Below are 16738 nucleotides of genomic sequence, written 5' to 3'. Positions count from 1 at the left end.
TTATATAATTTTCACACTACAAGAAATTATCAAAATAGTGACCGTTTTAGCGACCGATTATGATGGTCGCTAAAACCTTAGTCGCTAATTTAAAAATAGCGACCAATTTTGATCGCTAACCATTAGCAACTGATTTTGATTTTCAACCAATACTACTAAACTAGTACCAAATGATCATATATTTTAGTAATAAGACAATAACAACATATGGAATGTAGATCCTATCATATTCTTGCAATTTAATATTTTATAATTAATGATTATTACTATGAGATGGTGATGTAACTACTTTATTGCAAATTGCAATTGTTTTTGTTTAGTTATCAATTCCCTTTTCAGGTTTATTCATGCCATTCTTCCCTTTCCGAGATTTCAATCTACCAAAGATTTTTCTTTTTGTTCGGTACACATAAAGTCTAATGTCATAGACACAGAAAATATGGGCTATTAATGACTTTTTCAAGAAAAAGAAAAGGAGAAAAAAAAAAAGATCAGTGGTCACTATCTTCAAAATTAAATATTAAATATTATTACTACATGACAAAAAAGAAGCCACGATATATATAAGCTGTATCCCCTATCCCCAAAATCATGTATATATATAACAAAAAAATGTCAATAAAACATTAAAACTGTTTCTTTTGACTTCAAGATTTAACTCAGCTTTTTAAATTTATCACTCACAAAATATATAAAAAAATCTCTTTCCTTTTTATCAAACGTGATGTAGATGGCAAGCCATTAACATGCATCAATTATATGAAAATGGACAAACTTTTTCTTAACCTAGTTATGTCGTGCTACTTTATTTTGCAAGACAAGATTAGAGTTACAAATCTTAAAAACTAGGTGAAGAGAACCAACATTTTGTCTATTTCTATGATGATTATTTAGTTACTGAGCACAATTATCGATGATAATATTATGCGTATATAAAAAATTAATTAATACATATATTTATACACAAATATATAATCATTGAATTTTTAGTCTAAAAATACCATTTTTGTATGATTATTAGTCAAAAAATTTCCAAAAACATTTGAGTATATAAAAAAAAAACACTGTCCCATGTTTTCTAGAATTCTAAGCCATTAGAATTTAGAACTAACAAATGTAACACATGCCACATAACAAGGCCATGACATGTGAAAACATGTCTTCGTCAAAATCGGGAACAAGATTAATATCATTTATTTATGCAAACACAACTTAGTCCCCAAAACCACAATTCATCAGTTCGTTAACTCCCAAGAAAACTCGAACCTGGGATTCACCAAAGTCACTGCTTCTAGTCACATGTTACCAATCACCACCATTGAGGGTAAAATAGTCTTGCATGGTTATGACATGATCCTCAATATAATTGAATCAATTTAGTTATCAGCTAAGTTTCTGCTTCGTTATGAAAATTTGATCTCGTTTGGTTTGTAACTTTGTATTTTAAATAGTCTAACCTAAGTTTCCCTCTATTATTATTATTATATAGCCCAAGGTCAAATTGGGAAACCTAATGTTGATACTTAAAGTGATAAACTATGTAATTCTTAGAGCCTAATAATCTCTTTTGAACTTAAAGTGTAAATTTTACATTCGTCTTTTTTTTAAAAAAAAATCTTTCTTTTAAATTATTAAAGCAGATATCATGTACTAAAATTACTTATTTCAAAAATTTAAACTAATACATATAAATTATCTTATACCAACGAACTATAACTCAAATGACATTGTCTTTTCATACTCAGCTAGAGATTACGGATTCAAGTCTCACTCTTAATTTTGGAAAATAATTACTTTGTTTCAACCAAACAAAAACCCTTCTCAAACTCAAAAAAACATTCAAACCAAACTCGACATAATTCAACAAGTTAAAGTAATTTTTACAAAAAGTGATTCTTCTGAAAAAAATGAAGCGAAACACACACCAACTTGTCAAGACAAACCAACTAACATGACGGCTTGTGCTTATCCACTAGGTGGTGCCACTCCTCTTTTCAAAACCCCTTAACCCTACACAATACATCACCTAGAACTATTAAAAACTTCACACATAAATATAGATTTTTAAACATGGTAAATGAAATAAGAGAGAGAGAGAGAAAAGGGCACAGTAAGTAAGTAAGAAAAACAAGTGTTGGTACTATTACTATGACTATGTGATAATTTTGATGTTATGAGAGAGTCACAAGACCACAGAGCCCAAAAGATTCCCCAGTAAAACTGGCCACTTTTGTCATACGTGTGGGCATCTACCCCTACTTTTAGATCTGTGTATGTATGTCCTTTCCTGTCAAGGAGAGAGATTAACTAATGCTGTATCTATAGATTTTTATATAGATATAGTGAGAGAAAGTGGCATCACTCACATGGGTAGGTGCTGGTGGGTAGGACCCATTCACAACCTGGCAATATATAAATGTTAAATGGCCCACTTGCAGTGTCAGCAACACCCCCATGTGATCTTGTGCCCTTCTTCTGGGCCCCACACCCTTCTTTCCCCCCCTCCAATAATGGCAAAAATTTCTGATTACCCCACCATTGTTTTTTTGTTCAAATTCAAACCCCTTATTTTTAAATCATTACTTATCATGGTAGTTTTGTATTTATTGTGTAACAAACTCAAAATTACACCTTTTTAAGTACAAAATGAGTAAGCAATAAAAATAAGGTGGTAAATAGTTAAATACTCCTACAGTGATAGTTTTCATTAGATAATTTGATATATTTGTAATGCCAAAATGTCTTTATAAGAATATCTCCCAAATGAGTTATACACATGTTGAGCTTGAATAATTGGAGGAACAAAGAGACAAATTCTCATCTTTAAGAAATCAAAATGATTAAAGAGAGACACAGAGAGAGAGAGAATAACTAGAAAGAGGCAAAAACAAAAATAAGAAAACAAATTAAGCTCTAAAAATTAAAGAAACTCACTTTTGATTCATTCTTCCTTTTTTTTTTTCTAAAATCTTTCTCTTTTCTTTGTCTTCTGGTAATCTAAGGAGGGGTTTCATAACTCTGTGTAACAACTAAGTAGAGCAGTGATACAAGTACAAACATAAAATCTGCAACAGAAATATTGGAACTTTAAAAAACAAAAAAAAAAAACACCCTTCCCAGCTACTAATATAATAAGATTAACAAATTATACATATTCCTTTTTTTTTCTCACTCACTCACTCCTGGCCTTGAAACTCAAATTTCCCATCATGGGGTAGGTGGGATTTGAATCAATCAGCCTTGTAGTTATACAAACTCCAACTTTAATTTGCATGCATGCTCTCTTTTCTTTCTTACTGAGTAATGCTTCAGCTGTACATTAATATAAGGACTTAGAATTTAGAAATTTTACCTGTGATGGCAACATAGGACACTAAAGAGGATATCTTCTAATAACTACTACATCATCCTCCAATGATAAAGGGAGGGGAATAAAAGATAAAAGAAGAAAATTACACTGCCAGGAGTTACACTACTACACATTGGAGACTCTGGATTCCTTTTTTTTTTAACTGTGTTATTTTTTTAGACCTGTGGTTCAGCTTACTACAGAAATGAAAAAGAAGAAAAGAAAAGAAAATGGTACAATAATGCTACCAAAAGAAAAGAAGGAACACATGCCCCACTTTCCTTTACTGAAACTGCTTTTTACGTATGCATTTTGTATGGTAGTAAGTAGTATAGTATTGATGATTGATGGTGATGGCCACGGTGCTGGTGATTCTCTACAAGATTTGTTTTTGTGTTTCTTCTCTTCCTGCAAAATCATATTTGGAACCATATAAAAGATTACTTAAATTCAACAAAGTAATCTCCAAATCAAGAACTTGGTCTTACATAAAATGGTCCGAAGTTAATACCCGAAAATACTCGGGGGAACGGGGTACTAAATGCCGATGGCGCCGCCGGTCCCGGCTAACATCCCAATAGTTCCATGGCCAGAAGAGAACCTAAAGTTTCAAAACAAACCCAGATGAAAACATATTCCAAAGTTCAAAACTTTATTAATGGTAACTGAAATTCATGGCTTAAATAACTGTAACATCAGTGGTTGAGTACCTAGGTATTTGGCAGTTAAAGGATTTGAATGAACCCATGTCAAGAGCAGATGCTGATGGAAGTAGAGAGCTAGTTCCAAATTTGGAGTTGGCAGAAGAAGCTGAGGGATCTGCATCAATGGCCTCATTAGGTCCATTGTTGAAGGCAGCCATGTAATCTCCAACAGCAGCTTTTGTAGGTGAAGCAAAAGGGCTATCAGGGAGATTATGCTCCAAACTGCATTTTATTCATACAATAATATTTAACTACTTTAATTAAATAATAAATAAAAAAGGGAAGACCTGAATAAATGCACAAAATTTTTGTGCATGGACTAAAAGAGGGAATTTGATGCAAAAAAGAAAATAAAGGCCTTTTTGCTATTCTTGTAGTACCCTTTTGGTAATTATTCTAAATGAGAATAAAATTCTATACCATTCTTGTAGATCACTGTCTTCATGACTTGAACTTTGCTTGCCATTGCCATTGCCATCACTATATCCATTCTCTCCATTATTGGTTCCAACTTCCTTGCCAACAGATATGTTGACTGTCTGTTGACCAATAACCGAAACCGGTGCCGTGCTACTTGGAGCAGAAGCTGATCCATTCTCTGTAACAATTAAAACAGCATAAATATGTGTACATAAACAAATTTGTAGCTGCAAGCAACGGCATTGTGTCGTGTGTGCACATATACATACCCTCCGGCGAATCTGGGGTGCCGTGAAACGAATGATGAACAAGAGTTTGGTTGAACATGTTAGGAGAGTGTGTTGGGGATGGTATCGGACTTCCGGCGGAGAGGGCGCGATGATGGTGCTGCTTCTTGATGTCAAGGAGCTGCAGACCCATCAACCTCCTACTTTGGAGCTCAAGAGCTTGCTGCAAATCAGCTTGCTCCTCCATCTTCCTCCTCCAAAGCATGTCTTGAGTGTTGTAGAACATTCTCCCTCCTAAAAACACACCAAAATTTTGCCAGTTAAGGACTAATAAGCTAGATTACAAATACCAAAAGAAGGTTATATATATGAATGCATTATGAATCTACCTAGTTGGAGATCATATTGGTCTCTAGCATCTAGTCCAGTAGGAGTGCCACAAGGTGAAAAATCCCTATCTACCTGTTGCTGTTGCTTCCTACAAAATCAAATTCAAATTCAAAGCATTATTGTGTGAGACAATTAAGAAAGAAAGAAAAAAAAGATAAGAAGAAAAGACTATAGAAGAATGAGTAGGTGCCTGTACTTGTCTGGAACTTTGCCCTTCTCCTTGTAAGGCTTAACAAGCACTCTTGCATCACACACAAAATGAGGGTTCCCTTTTGAGAGAATGAGCTTCACAGTCTCCGGATAAACGAATGTAACAAATCCAAACATGCGCTTCTGCTGGTATGGGATTCTCACATCTTGAACTGGCCCATAAATGCTTCAAGTTTCAACAACAAAAAGATAAGTCATGAAGTGAGTAATATAGCAAATTTGAAGTTTGAAAAGAGTAAGCTAAGTAGCAACAAAGAAGAACCTGAAGTAGTTGGAAACATCTTCCTCTCTAAAAGTGCTGTCAGCTGGGAAAGTCAAATAGATCTGCCTGGAAGCTGGGTTGACCATGCCAGGGCTGTTCAAAGAGAAATCACTCCTTTCAAGCCTCGATCTTCCGAATTTGTGTAAGTCCTCGCTCATCATCAAAGCCGCAGCCGCAGCCCTATTAGCAAATTATGCAAACCATTATTAGAATTCAAGTTGTTTGAGAACTTGAGTACATGAGAAATTAAAACCTCACCTTTGAGTATCATTTTGCTGCTGCTGCTGCTGCTGCTGCTGCTGTAAGAGGAAATTCATGCACTTTGAAGAGTAAGGAAAGCTTGAAGATGCCATGAGTTGAGAAGCAGCAGCAAATCTTTGTTGCTGAGCAGTTTTAGATCTGAGAAGTTCATGACACTGCTCCATCATCTCAATCTTGCTTGGAGAACCAACCATTGCAGCAGCAGCAGCAGCACCATCAGCTTCTCCAAGTCCACCACCATGGAGGAACCTGCAGCTAGTGCCATTCTTGCAGTACCCTCTAGCAAAGTAAAGACAAGGCTTCCAACCAAACCCGGAATTGGGATCCTCCGAAGCCAAACATGCATCATTCACTGAACAACTTCTCCTATGAAGAGGCCCTCCCCAGCCATAAGAAGGGAACAAAGAGGGGTCACCAGCACCAGTAGGACTAGAAGCCATGTCTGAGTGAGGGTAGAACAAATCATGGCTCTTGTTATGGTGTGAACCACCACAAGCAGCCGCAGCAAGAGTAGAATTTGGAGAACCATCGTTCAAGAATGAAAGCTGGTCCTGTAACTGGTACTCATCAATTGGATCTGACCCTCCATTTGCATAAAAGGGTAGAGAAGATGAAGTTGTGGAAGAAGAACCAACAACCAAGTTGTTAGGACTCATCAAGTCCTCAGGGTTTTGAAGGTCAGACATGGCAGCCCAAGAAGCTGAAGAAGAAGAAGGGTTTGGTATGGTTAGAGCAGGTGGAAGGTTCATCCCACTACCAAGCCTTGAAGAAGAAGAAGTTGAGTTCTGCCTTGAAATGTTAACCGGGTTGGTAGAAGCTGAAAGAAAAGGTGATGGAGATGGTGGAGTTGAAGGTGTAGGAGGAGAGTTTGAAGGTAAACCTAAGTCTTTTCTAGCTTTGGAAATCACAGAGTGAAGTAAAGCTTCTGGTCCAAATGCTAACCTAATCATCTCCTTCTCACCATGGTCTTGAATCAGAAGAAGACCCATGATTTTTGAAGCGTTTTCAGGGTCCATGCTTTGGATCCTTGAGAACACTATCCTAGTTGCTTCGTAACCATCCATGGCAAACCAGCAAACAAGGGAAAAAGATTGCTACTTTCTTCCACAAAGACAAACTTTCAACTCACCCCACTTCTAAAAATCCAATTTTTATGTGCGTGCGTGTGTATGTAACACTCTCTCTCTCTTTCTCTCTCTTTCTCTTTCCCCCCTTCTCTCTCTCTCTATTACAAGTAAAGTTTCTTTCTCAACCACACACAAGAGCTACCTACCAAGTTGAGATGAGTGGTGGCACAGTGTGTTTCTTTCTCATATTCTTCCTGCAAAAAGAGGCACACAAAGAGAGAGGGAAAAAAAAAAGCTAAGTTAAAGAAGAAAAAGAGAGAGAGAAAAGAGAGAGAGAGAGAGAGGAAGATGATGATGAAGATGAAGAAGTAGTAAGTAGTAGAGAGGGGGGAAAAAGTGAAGTGTTAAAAAGGAGTATTCTCGTGTGGTTGATTAATATGGAGTAGGAGGAAGAAGGTGATTACAGTTTACCCTTTGATTAATAAAAGAGGGAGAGATAGAGAGAGGGACATAACATGGTGGTTGAATTTCTCTATAAAGAAGTAATGAGTGCTAAAGTTGCAGACAACAAAATAAACAAAAAAACAAAAACAAAACAAGTTACCCTTTTTTTCCATTTTTATTTATTATTATTTAAATCATTATATTACAATTAATAAGCTCCTTCTAAATCCAAAACTAAATGTCAATCAAAATCCCCCCTTTTTTCCAAATTGAATACGAAATATAAGAGTAAGGCCTTACCCAATAAAGGGTATAAATATATATAGGGACTAGTGTTGTGTTTGAACCTTGAAATGAAGAGAGATGAAGGGTGAGATTATTAGTTCAAAGATTGAGAGTGGGGTGGTCAAAGAGAGTGATTAATATTACTAGAAAAGCCAAACCACCGCCTTATTTAAAACCTGGTGACAGATGCAAATGCAAACAAGTTGATGCAGTTGCAGTAACAGTTGCAGTATGCAGAAGATGGGTGCAGTTGTTGCAGAAACAACAACAATCACCATGAATGTGAATTTCCCCTCGATGCCCCTTCTTCAATCCTCAAAGCTTGTGAGTGAGTGAGTGAGTGTCCTTTGAGAGCATGGTAAAAGGCAAAGGACGACGAGGACAACAACAACATCATCAACAACAACCAACAAGCGCGAGACGCCGTGCGTGTGCTCCTGTCTCCTTGTATTTGGAGAAAAAAATATACCTCCTCTTACTTCTTTCAATAACCCCCACAAAAATAACCAAATTCATCAATTCTTTTATTATTCAATACACACTAACTAAATCAGGTAATTATTTTTTTTATCTAGTTTACTCTGTTATTTTTGTTACTCTCCCAATTTTGTTATCCCATGTCAAAATTTTCTTATATAAATTATGAATTATTTATCAATTTAATTGTTAAAAATTGATATAATTCCAAGCTAATTTTTTTAGGTATTAATTAAATTTTTGTGTAGTACTCAATTTTTAAATTTTTATAGTATTTTTTAAAATTTTGGAAGCGTGTTGTCTCGTTTTTAAAATTCTAAAAAATATTTAAAAATTTAATAACTGAGTATCACATCAAAATTTGGTTAATATCTAAAAAAATTACAACAATTCCATTCTACAAATTAATTATGTAAAATTTCATAAAATCTTGAAATAATTTGATATTTTCTAAATTTTAAAATAACTGTTACCAATAATTCATCAAATTCAATTTCAGTAAGTACATCCTTACACAACCAATAAGGAAGTGAATAAAAGAGTTGGGTTATTATTTCTTGAGAATTTATTCAAATATAAGTTCAATTGAGTTTATCAATATTTAAATTAGATTTAATTATTCTATTGATTTCTATAGTTTTGCAAAATTTTCAAGTAGGTCCTATATATTTTTTTTTTAATTGGGTCTTTGCACTAATTTTTTTTCAATTAGATCCCTTAAAGTAGTAATTGGCTTAATTATATAGAGATCTAATTAAAAAAAATTAGTACAGAGACTCAAATAAAAGGAAAAAAAAGTATAGAGACTCAATTAGAAAAAAGAATTGGTACAGGAATCCAATTAAAAGAAAAAAAAATATAGAGACCTAATTAAAAATTTCGCAAAACTATAGGAATCAACGGAACCTTTAAATTACTAGTAAGATGATTAATTGAAAAGAAGAAAAATACTAAAGATAACATGTTTTAAAAATAAGAAATAATATATCAAAACCAGCTGTTACTATTTAACTTCATTTAATGTCTTAAACTCTTTGATAACTATTTTTTATTCATACTTTTCCTAATGTAATGTAAGTATGTCAAATTATTGCTCTTAACTATAGTTGTAGTTTAATGACTAAGTTCAACAACTCTCTTAATTGGACTAATCACGTTAATGGAATGAGAATTCATGATAAGACCACATAAACAAGCACTTTTTTCGGCAAGATATACTTTAATTTATGACAATTTGTTTGTTTAGCTTGTTCTAATATATGAGCTTAGATTTATCAATTAGAAACATTTTAGGTTCATTGCTCCTAAAAAAAGACATTAAAAAATCAAATAATTACATAATATATTAAATCAAAAAAATAAAAGACGAACAAAAATGTAAGAGAATAAAATAAAAAAAATCTAAGGTAATAAACAAATTTTTTTTTATAACAAGATATATTATATCAGCATTCAATTTGACATGTCAGTATTTAGTGGAATAAATTAATAACAAAAATTAGAATAGATAACTTTCAAATATAATTAAACTAAAACTAAAAGAAATATTTATAAAACTTAAAACCAAAAAACATATATATTTGATTGGAAAAAAAAAACTATAACGAGCAGTATAACAAAATATGAGAGAGTAGATATTTGAAAAATATTTCTCTTTTCGCATTTTGTCTTGTCGCAATATGTGAGGCTAATTGCTAAGAAAATATTAAGGCCTGGGTATACTATTTGTGAATATAGGATACATGATAAGACAGTCACCAAAAAAAGGATACATGATAAGATACTACATTGGTTTACCATTTATATTTAGATTTAGATCGAATGGTTTGGAATAAATTTGGTGTAAATATATATGGTATTTAACATTTTATATTATATTGTACATGTTTAAATTACAGTCTAGTTTTTCTAATTATAAAATGTTGTTAAAGTATAAATATACCTACATTATATTTTACTTTTCTAATAGTGTTTGTAACTAATATTCTAAAGATTTTTATTAATAAAATTCTAATCTTAAACATTTTTATAATAAAAAATATAAATAAACTTTTGGTTCTTACAAAATTAGAATATATATATTACAAAGATAAAGGATTTTATTTCATTATTTATAAATAAGCCATTGAAGTAAAGACATTATAAACAATATTTAGGGAGGACATAGAATAGGATAGAATGGGTATTTCAATATCAACATCCGTTCCAAATATTAATTATTTGTATGTCTCATTATTCATAGGTATTTTATTTATCAATTTAAATTTATACATAGGTATTTTACAGTCTCATTCGTCTTGTATTCAAACATCAATTTTTTGTCTTTTTTTTAATAGCATTTTTCTTTGTATAAAATATAGGATAAACTATATACTCCAATTATCTTTGTGCGGATAAAAATATTTTTAAATTTTATTATTGATGAAAATATTTTTAAATAATTTAAAAATATACCAAAAATACTCATTTGTGATTAAAAAAAAAAAACATGTTCCACTAGTAAAAAAAGTGTGATATACCTCACTTGTCAATATTAGAGACTTATTTATTACATTAAAAATTCTGTTTATTACATTACCTTTTTTATTAATGTAGAATATCTTAATTCACAAGTTTGTATTTTATAATTTTTTTAAATAATTTAAAGATATTTTTGTAAAAATTTAAAAATATTTTTGTTAGTGACAAAATAATTTAAGCATTTTTCATAATTTATTCTAAGATATAATCCATGGTATATAAAAGCAAAATATAAAGTACTAAAAAGATTATGTATACATTATAAATTATAAATAACCTTAAAAGAAATCAAATTCATCAAAAAGTTAAATTTATTAAATCTGATCATTCATTTTAAACATTTATTTATGTATTTTCGAAATAAATACGAAACATATACTGATATACGGAAAAAGACAACTATCTTTTATACTTATTTCATACTAAAATAAATACTATCAAGTACTCTTTGGTACCTATTCTAAACCTCCATCAATGGTTAAAAATTTGGTCCAAATATATTAGAATAAATCAAATTAGGTCAAATTTTGTTATTCTCAATAATACCAATGCCTCTTAATTTTTTAATTAATATTTTAAATAATAATTTTATATTATATTATATTAAATTTATTAAGATAAAAATATAAATATGTAAAAATGATTAAATAATATAAAATCACAATTTATAAAAATCAATTAAAATAAAAAATTAAATATGCAACAAAAATCTAATATAATATAATATTAGTGGTGGTTGTTTGAGGGGATCTAGATCTATGTTTGAGATACAAAATTGCAAAATATATAGACTTCACTTGGCTTGGCCTTTGCCCCCTCCCCACCCTAACCTCTGACACGCTCTCTGTTCTCTGAATAGAACACTCGCTGTGAAGGAGTGTAGTGTTCACGGTCCAAGCTAATCAGTGTAGTGTGTGGACCCTACCATTCACGTTATTATCAATCACCATTCATTGGAGAGTGGTCAGCACGCTCTCTTGATTGCCTCATCATGTGTCTTTCTTCCAAGGACAGAGTAGTCAATGCTACAATCAACACCCTCCCTTCCTGTCTTTTCTCTCTCCATGTTTAAAGCTACTATATTACTAGACCAAAAATACTTCATAATTAGTAAATTTTTTTATTTTTAATCAGCAATTAATTATTCATATTTAAAAATATAAATTAAAAATATATTATTAAATTATTAAATTAAAAAAATAAATTAATAATTAAAAATAATAATAAATTATATTAATCCTTTAACATTTTTCTAACAAAAAAATAGTGATAACAATCAAATAATCTTTATTTTTAAAATTATTGTTATTCAATAAAAAAATATAACTCTTTAAAAAATTTTAAAATTCTTAAATTAATCCCCGCATATAGATTATGATGTAGAGACTAATTTAATTTGCATAACAAAATAAAAATTTAAAAGACTAGTTTAATAATTAAAATTTGTTAAATGCTAAAATGTCGTACTATCTTTTGAAGATTCAATCAGATTATTATTTTTAATATTTTAATAAAATAAATTTAATTATTTTTAATTATAATCATTATATTAATAATAATTATTTTATGGTGTCTATTAGTAATAATATTTTTTAGGTAACATTTCTATTTTCAAATTTATTTCTTAACATATATTCCCTTCCTTAAAAAAATTAATACCAAAGACCATTAAGAGGTATAAATTAAGTAAAAGGACCAATTGTATTTAAATTAATAAAAAGATTAAAATGAAATTTAATTATACTGAAGGACTTGGTAGATATTAATACTCTTGATTTTGTTCAACTAAACATTTACCAAATTTATTCCAATATTCTATGTCAGTGTGGCCGTTGATGAAATTTCTGATATTCGCCGATGTTGAGGTGGAGAGACTTTCGAGAGGGAACTGAGTTAATGAATTTGTTGATTAGTTTTCTCTAATTTGATATACAAAATTGAAACAATGAGTTGGTTAGGCAAAAATTAAGAAAAGTGAATAAATATAAAATATGTTTTTTTTTTCTCACAATCTTCTTTGTGACCATAAATTTTAAAAAGTTATATTTAATAATATTTATACATTTTTGAATATTTGAGAATGTTTTAGAAGATTTTAAAAAATTTTAAAAAAAATTTAAAATTTCTAAAAAGTTATAAAATATTGTAAAAAAAGTGTAAATGTATATAAAATTATGAAGAGTAATATAAAATAATCTAAAAGTATTTAAAGAAATATGGGAGAATAAATATTTGTAATAAAAGTTTTAGAAAATCAATTTGGACCATTAATTATATTTAATTCTAACCATCAATTGAGGAGATGAATGGCTATCAATAAGAGTGAGACTTAGGGTATGTTTGTCAAAAACATTAAAAAAAAAAGAAGTTTTATTTTTATGTTTGGCAATTTTTATCCTTCTAAATGCAGAATGCCTTTAAATGCACGTTCAGGATAAGCTAAAATTTGTGGCTTCTGTTTTTCACGTTCATGGTGGCTGATTATCTTAGAAAATTAGGTGAAAATTTTATTTCTTTTTTACTAATCATATCCTTCATTTTTTTTCTATAAAAAGGATACTAGTAACGATTACATTCACAGTAGTTCTTTGTAGTTCTTCCTATTTTTTCATGGTTCTTAGTTCTAATTTTTTTAATCAAAATGGTTTAAATTTGTTTCAATTACTAACAAAGTGTAGTGTTCTAATTTCTCATGTTATATTTTTATATGAGTTTTTTTATCATTTATTATACTATTTTTTATATGTATATTTTTTATGAAATATTTTTTATTTTTGTTTGGCTTTATTCATATGATTTTTTATTTATTTTATTGTATTTCTTTTATTCATATGACAAATGTTGTTGATTTTTTTATAGTGCTCTAATTTTTAGATATTTTATTAATTTTTATGATATTTTTATTATTTTTTGTGCATATGAATTCTTTTTCTCCATCCTGCATTGTATTTATATTGTGTATGAAATTTTTTTATTTTTTATTTGATTTTATTTATATGAATTTTATTTATCTTTTATTGTATTTTTTTGTTCATATGATATATATTGTTAGTTTTATAGAATTTTTATTATTTTTTATCTGTATTATTTTTTTATTCTTTGATGTACTCTATTTTTATTTTGTATTAATTTTTTTATTTTTTATTCTAATTTTGTAAAATTTATAATTATAATTATTATATACTATATTTATTATCCAAATTTTATAATATAAATTATGATCCTATAAAAAAAAGATAAAATAAATAAAAAACTAATTATAAGTAATAATAGAGTCATATATAATGAAAAATAGTTGATGCAACAAAGGAAATGGATTATAGTCTAAAACAATACTAAATTAAAGAATACTGACAGTACTAAAAAAAATATAGAATATTTTTTTATATTATAAAATTTATAGTACTCTCTTTCCTATTTTATTTTTATTGTATTTATTTTATTTATATGATAAATATTTTTTATATTATTTTTGTTAGCGTTTTGATTTTGCATGTATATAAAAAAAGTATTTAAATTGATGTTTTTTTTGGTAATTTTTCATCTAAAAGTGATTTTGAGTAGTATAAACCAAACAACATTTATTTTACTATAATCAATTTTGATATAAAGATTGCCAAACATAAATTACATTAACACAAACTTATTTTCTATCAAAATCAATTCTATGCAAACTCCTCCAAACTGTAATCCAAACACACACTTAGAGTTTAGGTGTATGAGTCATTTGTAACAAACACTTGAGCAATAAAGTATTCTTTTTATCAAATCTTTTTTTTCTTTTGTATTCTTAACTTTCTTGCTAAGCATTGAGGGTTAGGCTGACTTGGTTTTAACTCAAGAGGTTGAGTAGGTCCGAGTGTCAACATGGTAGCGTGGGAGCGTGTCCAAGGCCGTGACAATTTGACATCAAAACAAGATTCGGGAGAGAGAACAAGTGGTTTGTGGGTATGACTTCTATGTTAGAAAATGTTCTATCATCTATGAATGAGCGCTTCTAAAAGGTAGAACATGACAAGGAGACCTTTGAGTCTCACGTGTTGGGAGAACTAGATGCTTTCAAAGAAAGCATGCTCCAAATCGAAGAGAAACTTGAGAATTCTTTGAAGTTTTTTGAGGAAGTTCAAGTTTGGTTTGAAGAGGCAAAATCTTAACTAACTATTATAAGGGAGACGACAAAGATTAATCTCTCAAAGCCAAAGGAGTTCAAGGACGTGAGGGAGGCTCGAGAAATGGAGAACATCCTATGACAAATGGAGACGTACTTCAAAGGCCAAGGGGTGGTCAAAAAAGTAATAAAGATACGCACAACAACTCTCTACCTTTCTGATAATGTTACTTAATGGTAGAGAAAAAAGTGCATAGACATGAAAAATGGTACTTGTAACATAGCTGCATGGGAAGATTTTAAAAGAGAGTTAAAAATACAATTCTTTCTTGAAAATTTGGTCTATAAAGCAAGAAAGAAATTGAGAAAGTTGAAGCACAAAAGTAAGATTAGTGACTACATAAAGGAGTTCACTATTCTCACGCTTCAAATCCCCAACTTACCATCAGAGGATGCGTTGTTCTTCTTCATTGATGGACTATAACCTTGGGCAAAGCAAAAATTACAAAGGATAAATGTTAAGGATGTTAACGAAGTCATCGTGGTGGCCGAATCATTCACTGAGTATCATCGGAGAGATTCTAAACCCAAGTCTTCCTCCAAACCTAGTTCTACTAAAGTTCGGAAAGACAAGAAAAAGTGTTTCTCAACCAAAAAAGAAGGAAAGTACTCTTCAAAGAAAGAATATGAGAAAAAGAAGAAAGCTTTTGTATTCAAAGGAGGATGCTTCGTGCGCAAGGGACCACATCAAATGAAGGACTGTCAAAAACTATGGACTCTGGCATCTATCGTTGAAGAACGAAAAGTTCAATCGCAGGTAACTGAATGTGTTGGATCTGTCCAACTCAGGAATGCTATGAAGGAAAAAAGGCAAGTCCTACATAAAAGAAAAGCCTGATGTATGTCAAAACCTTTATCAATAAAAAACTTGTTATGGTTATGATTGACATTGATACTGTACACAACTTCATCATGCCTGATGATGTAAAGAGGCTTGAGTTAAAGATCACCAAAAAGAATGGCTGGTTTAAATCCGTGAATACCAACGGTGAACCTCTTAAGGGAGTAGCAAAAGGGATTGAGATGACCCTTGGTTCTTGGAAGGGTCTTGTGGATTTCTCAATACCACCCATAGACGATTTTAAAATAGTCATCGAGATTGATTTGTAAAGGAGGGCAAATATAGTATCTACGTCATACTACGACATAGTATGTGTCATAGAGAAATGATCTTCATGCATGGTTCCTAAAGTCTCAAAAGCCGGAGGAATTTCGATGCTCTCGACTATGAAATTCAAGAAATATTTTAAGAAGGGAGAGATGATGTATTTGATTCTACTACAAAAGAGTCAACATTCGGGAGAAATTGTTCCCCCTAAAATCAAGGAAGTCCTTAAAGAAAATAAGGATGTGATGCCTCCCGAGTTGCCAAAATAACTACCACCTAGAAGAAAAGTGGACCATTATATTGAATTGAAGTTAGAAGCGAAGTTGTCTTTCTCAGCACCATACAGGACGACAGTCAATTCCATGGTTGGAGGAGACATTATATGCATCATCAAGAAAAGGTTACAAATGATCCATTAGCCACGGAGTTGGTAGAGTTGGCTAGAGAATGTAAGACCAAACAATTTTGACTAGAAAATGACATTCACTACACCAAAAGAAGAAGATTATACGTCTCCAAGTGAAAAAATCTGAGGAGAAAGTTAGTGAAGGAATGTCACGACACTAAGTGGGCTGGTCATCAAGGAAACGAAGGACCTTGGTGCTCATTGAATGTTTTTATTATTGTCCTCAAATGAGAGATGAAGTGGAGAGTTATATGAAGACTTGTCTTGTGTGCCAACAAGATAAGATTAAAAATAAGACACCAAGCGAATTGTTGGAACTTCTACCTCTGCCAGAGCGACCATGAAAAAGTGTATCTCTATATTTCATCTCTACCTTACCAAAGTCCGAGTGGTTTGGATCTATTCTCGTAATAGTGGATCGATTCTCGAAGTATACTGCT

General features: G+C 30.7%; 1 protein-coding gene across 3 annotated transcripts; it reads right to left on the bottom strand.

Annotated features, from left to right (window-relative positions):
- Nucleotides 1–2879: 2879 nt before the first annotated feature.
- Nucleotides 2880–7397, bottom strand: LOC130967535 (zinc finger CCCH domain-containing protein 53). Of its 3 annotated transcripts, none has more exons than XM_057892433.1 (9): nucleotides 5821–7397; nucleotides 5563–5742; nucleotides 5281–5466; nucleotides 5090–5178; nucleotides 4743–4994; nucleotides 4474–4651; nucleotides 4060–4275; nucleotides 3838–3950; nucleotides 2880–3757 (listed from the first exon to the last, which is right to left on the bottom strand). In XM_057892433.1, exons 1-8 carry the CDS (start codon nucleotides 6885–6887, stop codon nucleotides 3887–3889), a joined length of 2232 nt encoding a protein of 743 aa, XP_057748416.1. In that variant the 5' UTR covers nucleotides 6888–7397; the 3' UTR covers nucleotides 2880–3757; nucleotides 3838–3886. The 3 variants fall into 3 exon arrangements, with proteins under 3 accessions (XP_057748416.1, XP_057748415.1, XP_057748417.1); XM_057892432.1 differs by having other exon boundaries at nucleotides 3861–3950; XM_057892434.1 differs by having other exon boundaries at nucleotides 3861–3950; nucleotides 5287–5466; nucleotides 5821–7396.
- Between the last annotated feature and the right edge of the window lie 9341 nt (nucleotides 7398–16738).

Source organism: Arachis stenosperma, chromosome 3 (assembly GCF_014773155.1).
Source record: "Arachis stenosperma cultivar V10309 chromosome 3, arast.V10309.gnm1.PFL2, whole genome shotgun sequence".
NCBI lineage: Eukaryota > Viridiplantae > Streptophyta > Magnoliopsida > Fabales > Fabaceae > Arachis > Arachis stenosperma.
Note: the sequence above shows the minus strand (reverse complement) of the source record. Positions and strands in the feature narration are given on the sequence as shown.

Bases quoted from the DNA above. Each gene is read 5' to 3' on its own strand.
- LOC130967535 (XM_057892433.1), bottom strand. From the start codon at position 6,887: ATGGATGGTTACGAAGCAACTAGGATAGTGTTCTCAAGGATCCAAAGC. The intron at 5,179-5,280 runs GCACCTACTCAT...TTGATTTTGTAG, and splicing joins AAAGTTCCAGACAAGTACAG to GAAGCAACAGCAACAGGTAG. The intron at 4,652-4,742 runs GTATGTATATGT...TAATTGTTACAG, and splicing joins CACCCCAGATTCGCCGGAGG to AGAATGGATCAGCTTCTGCT.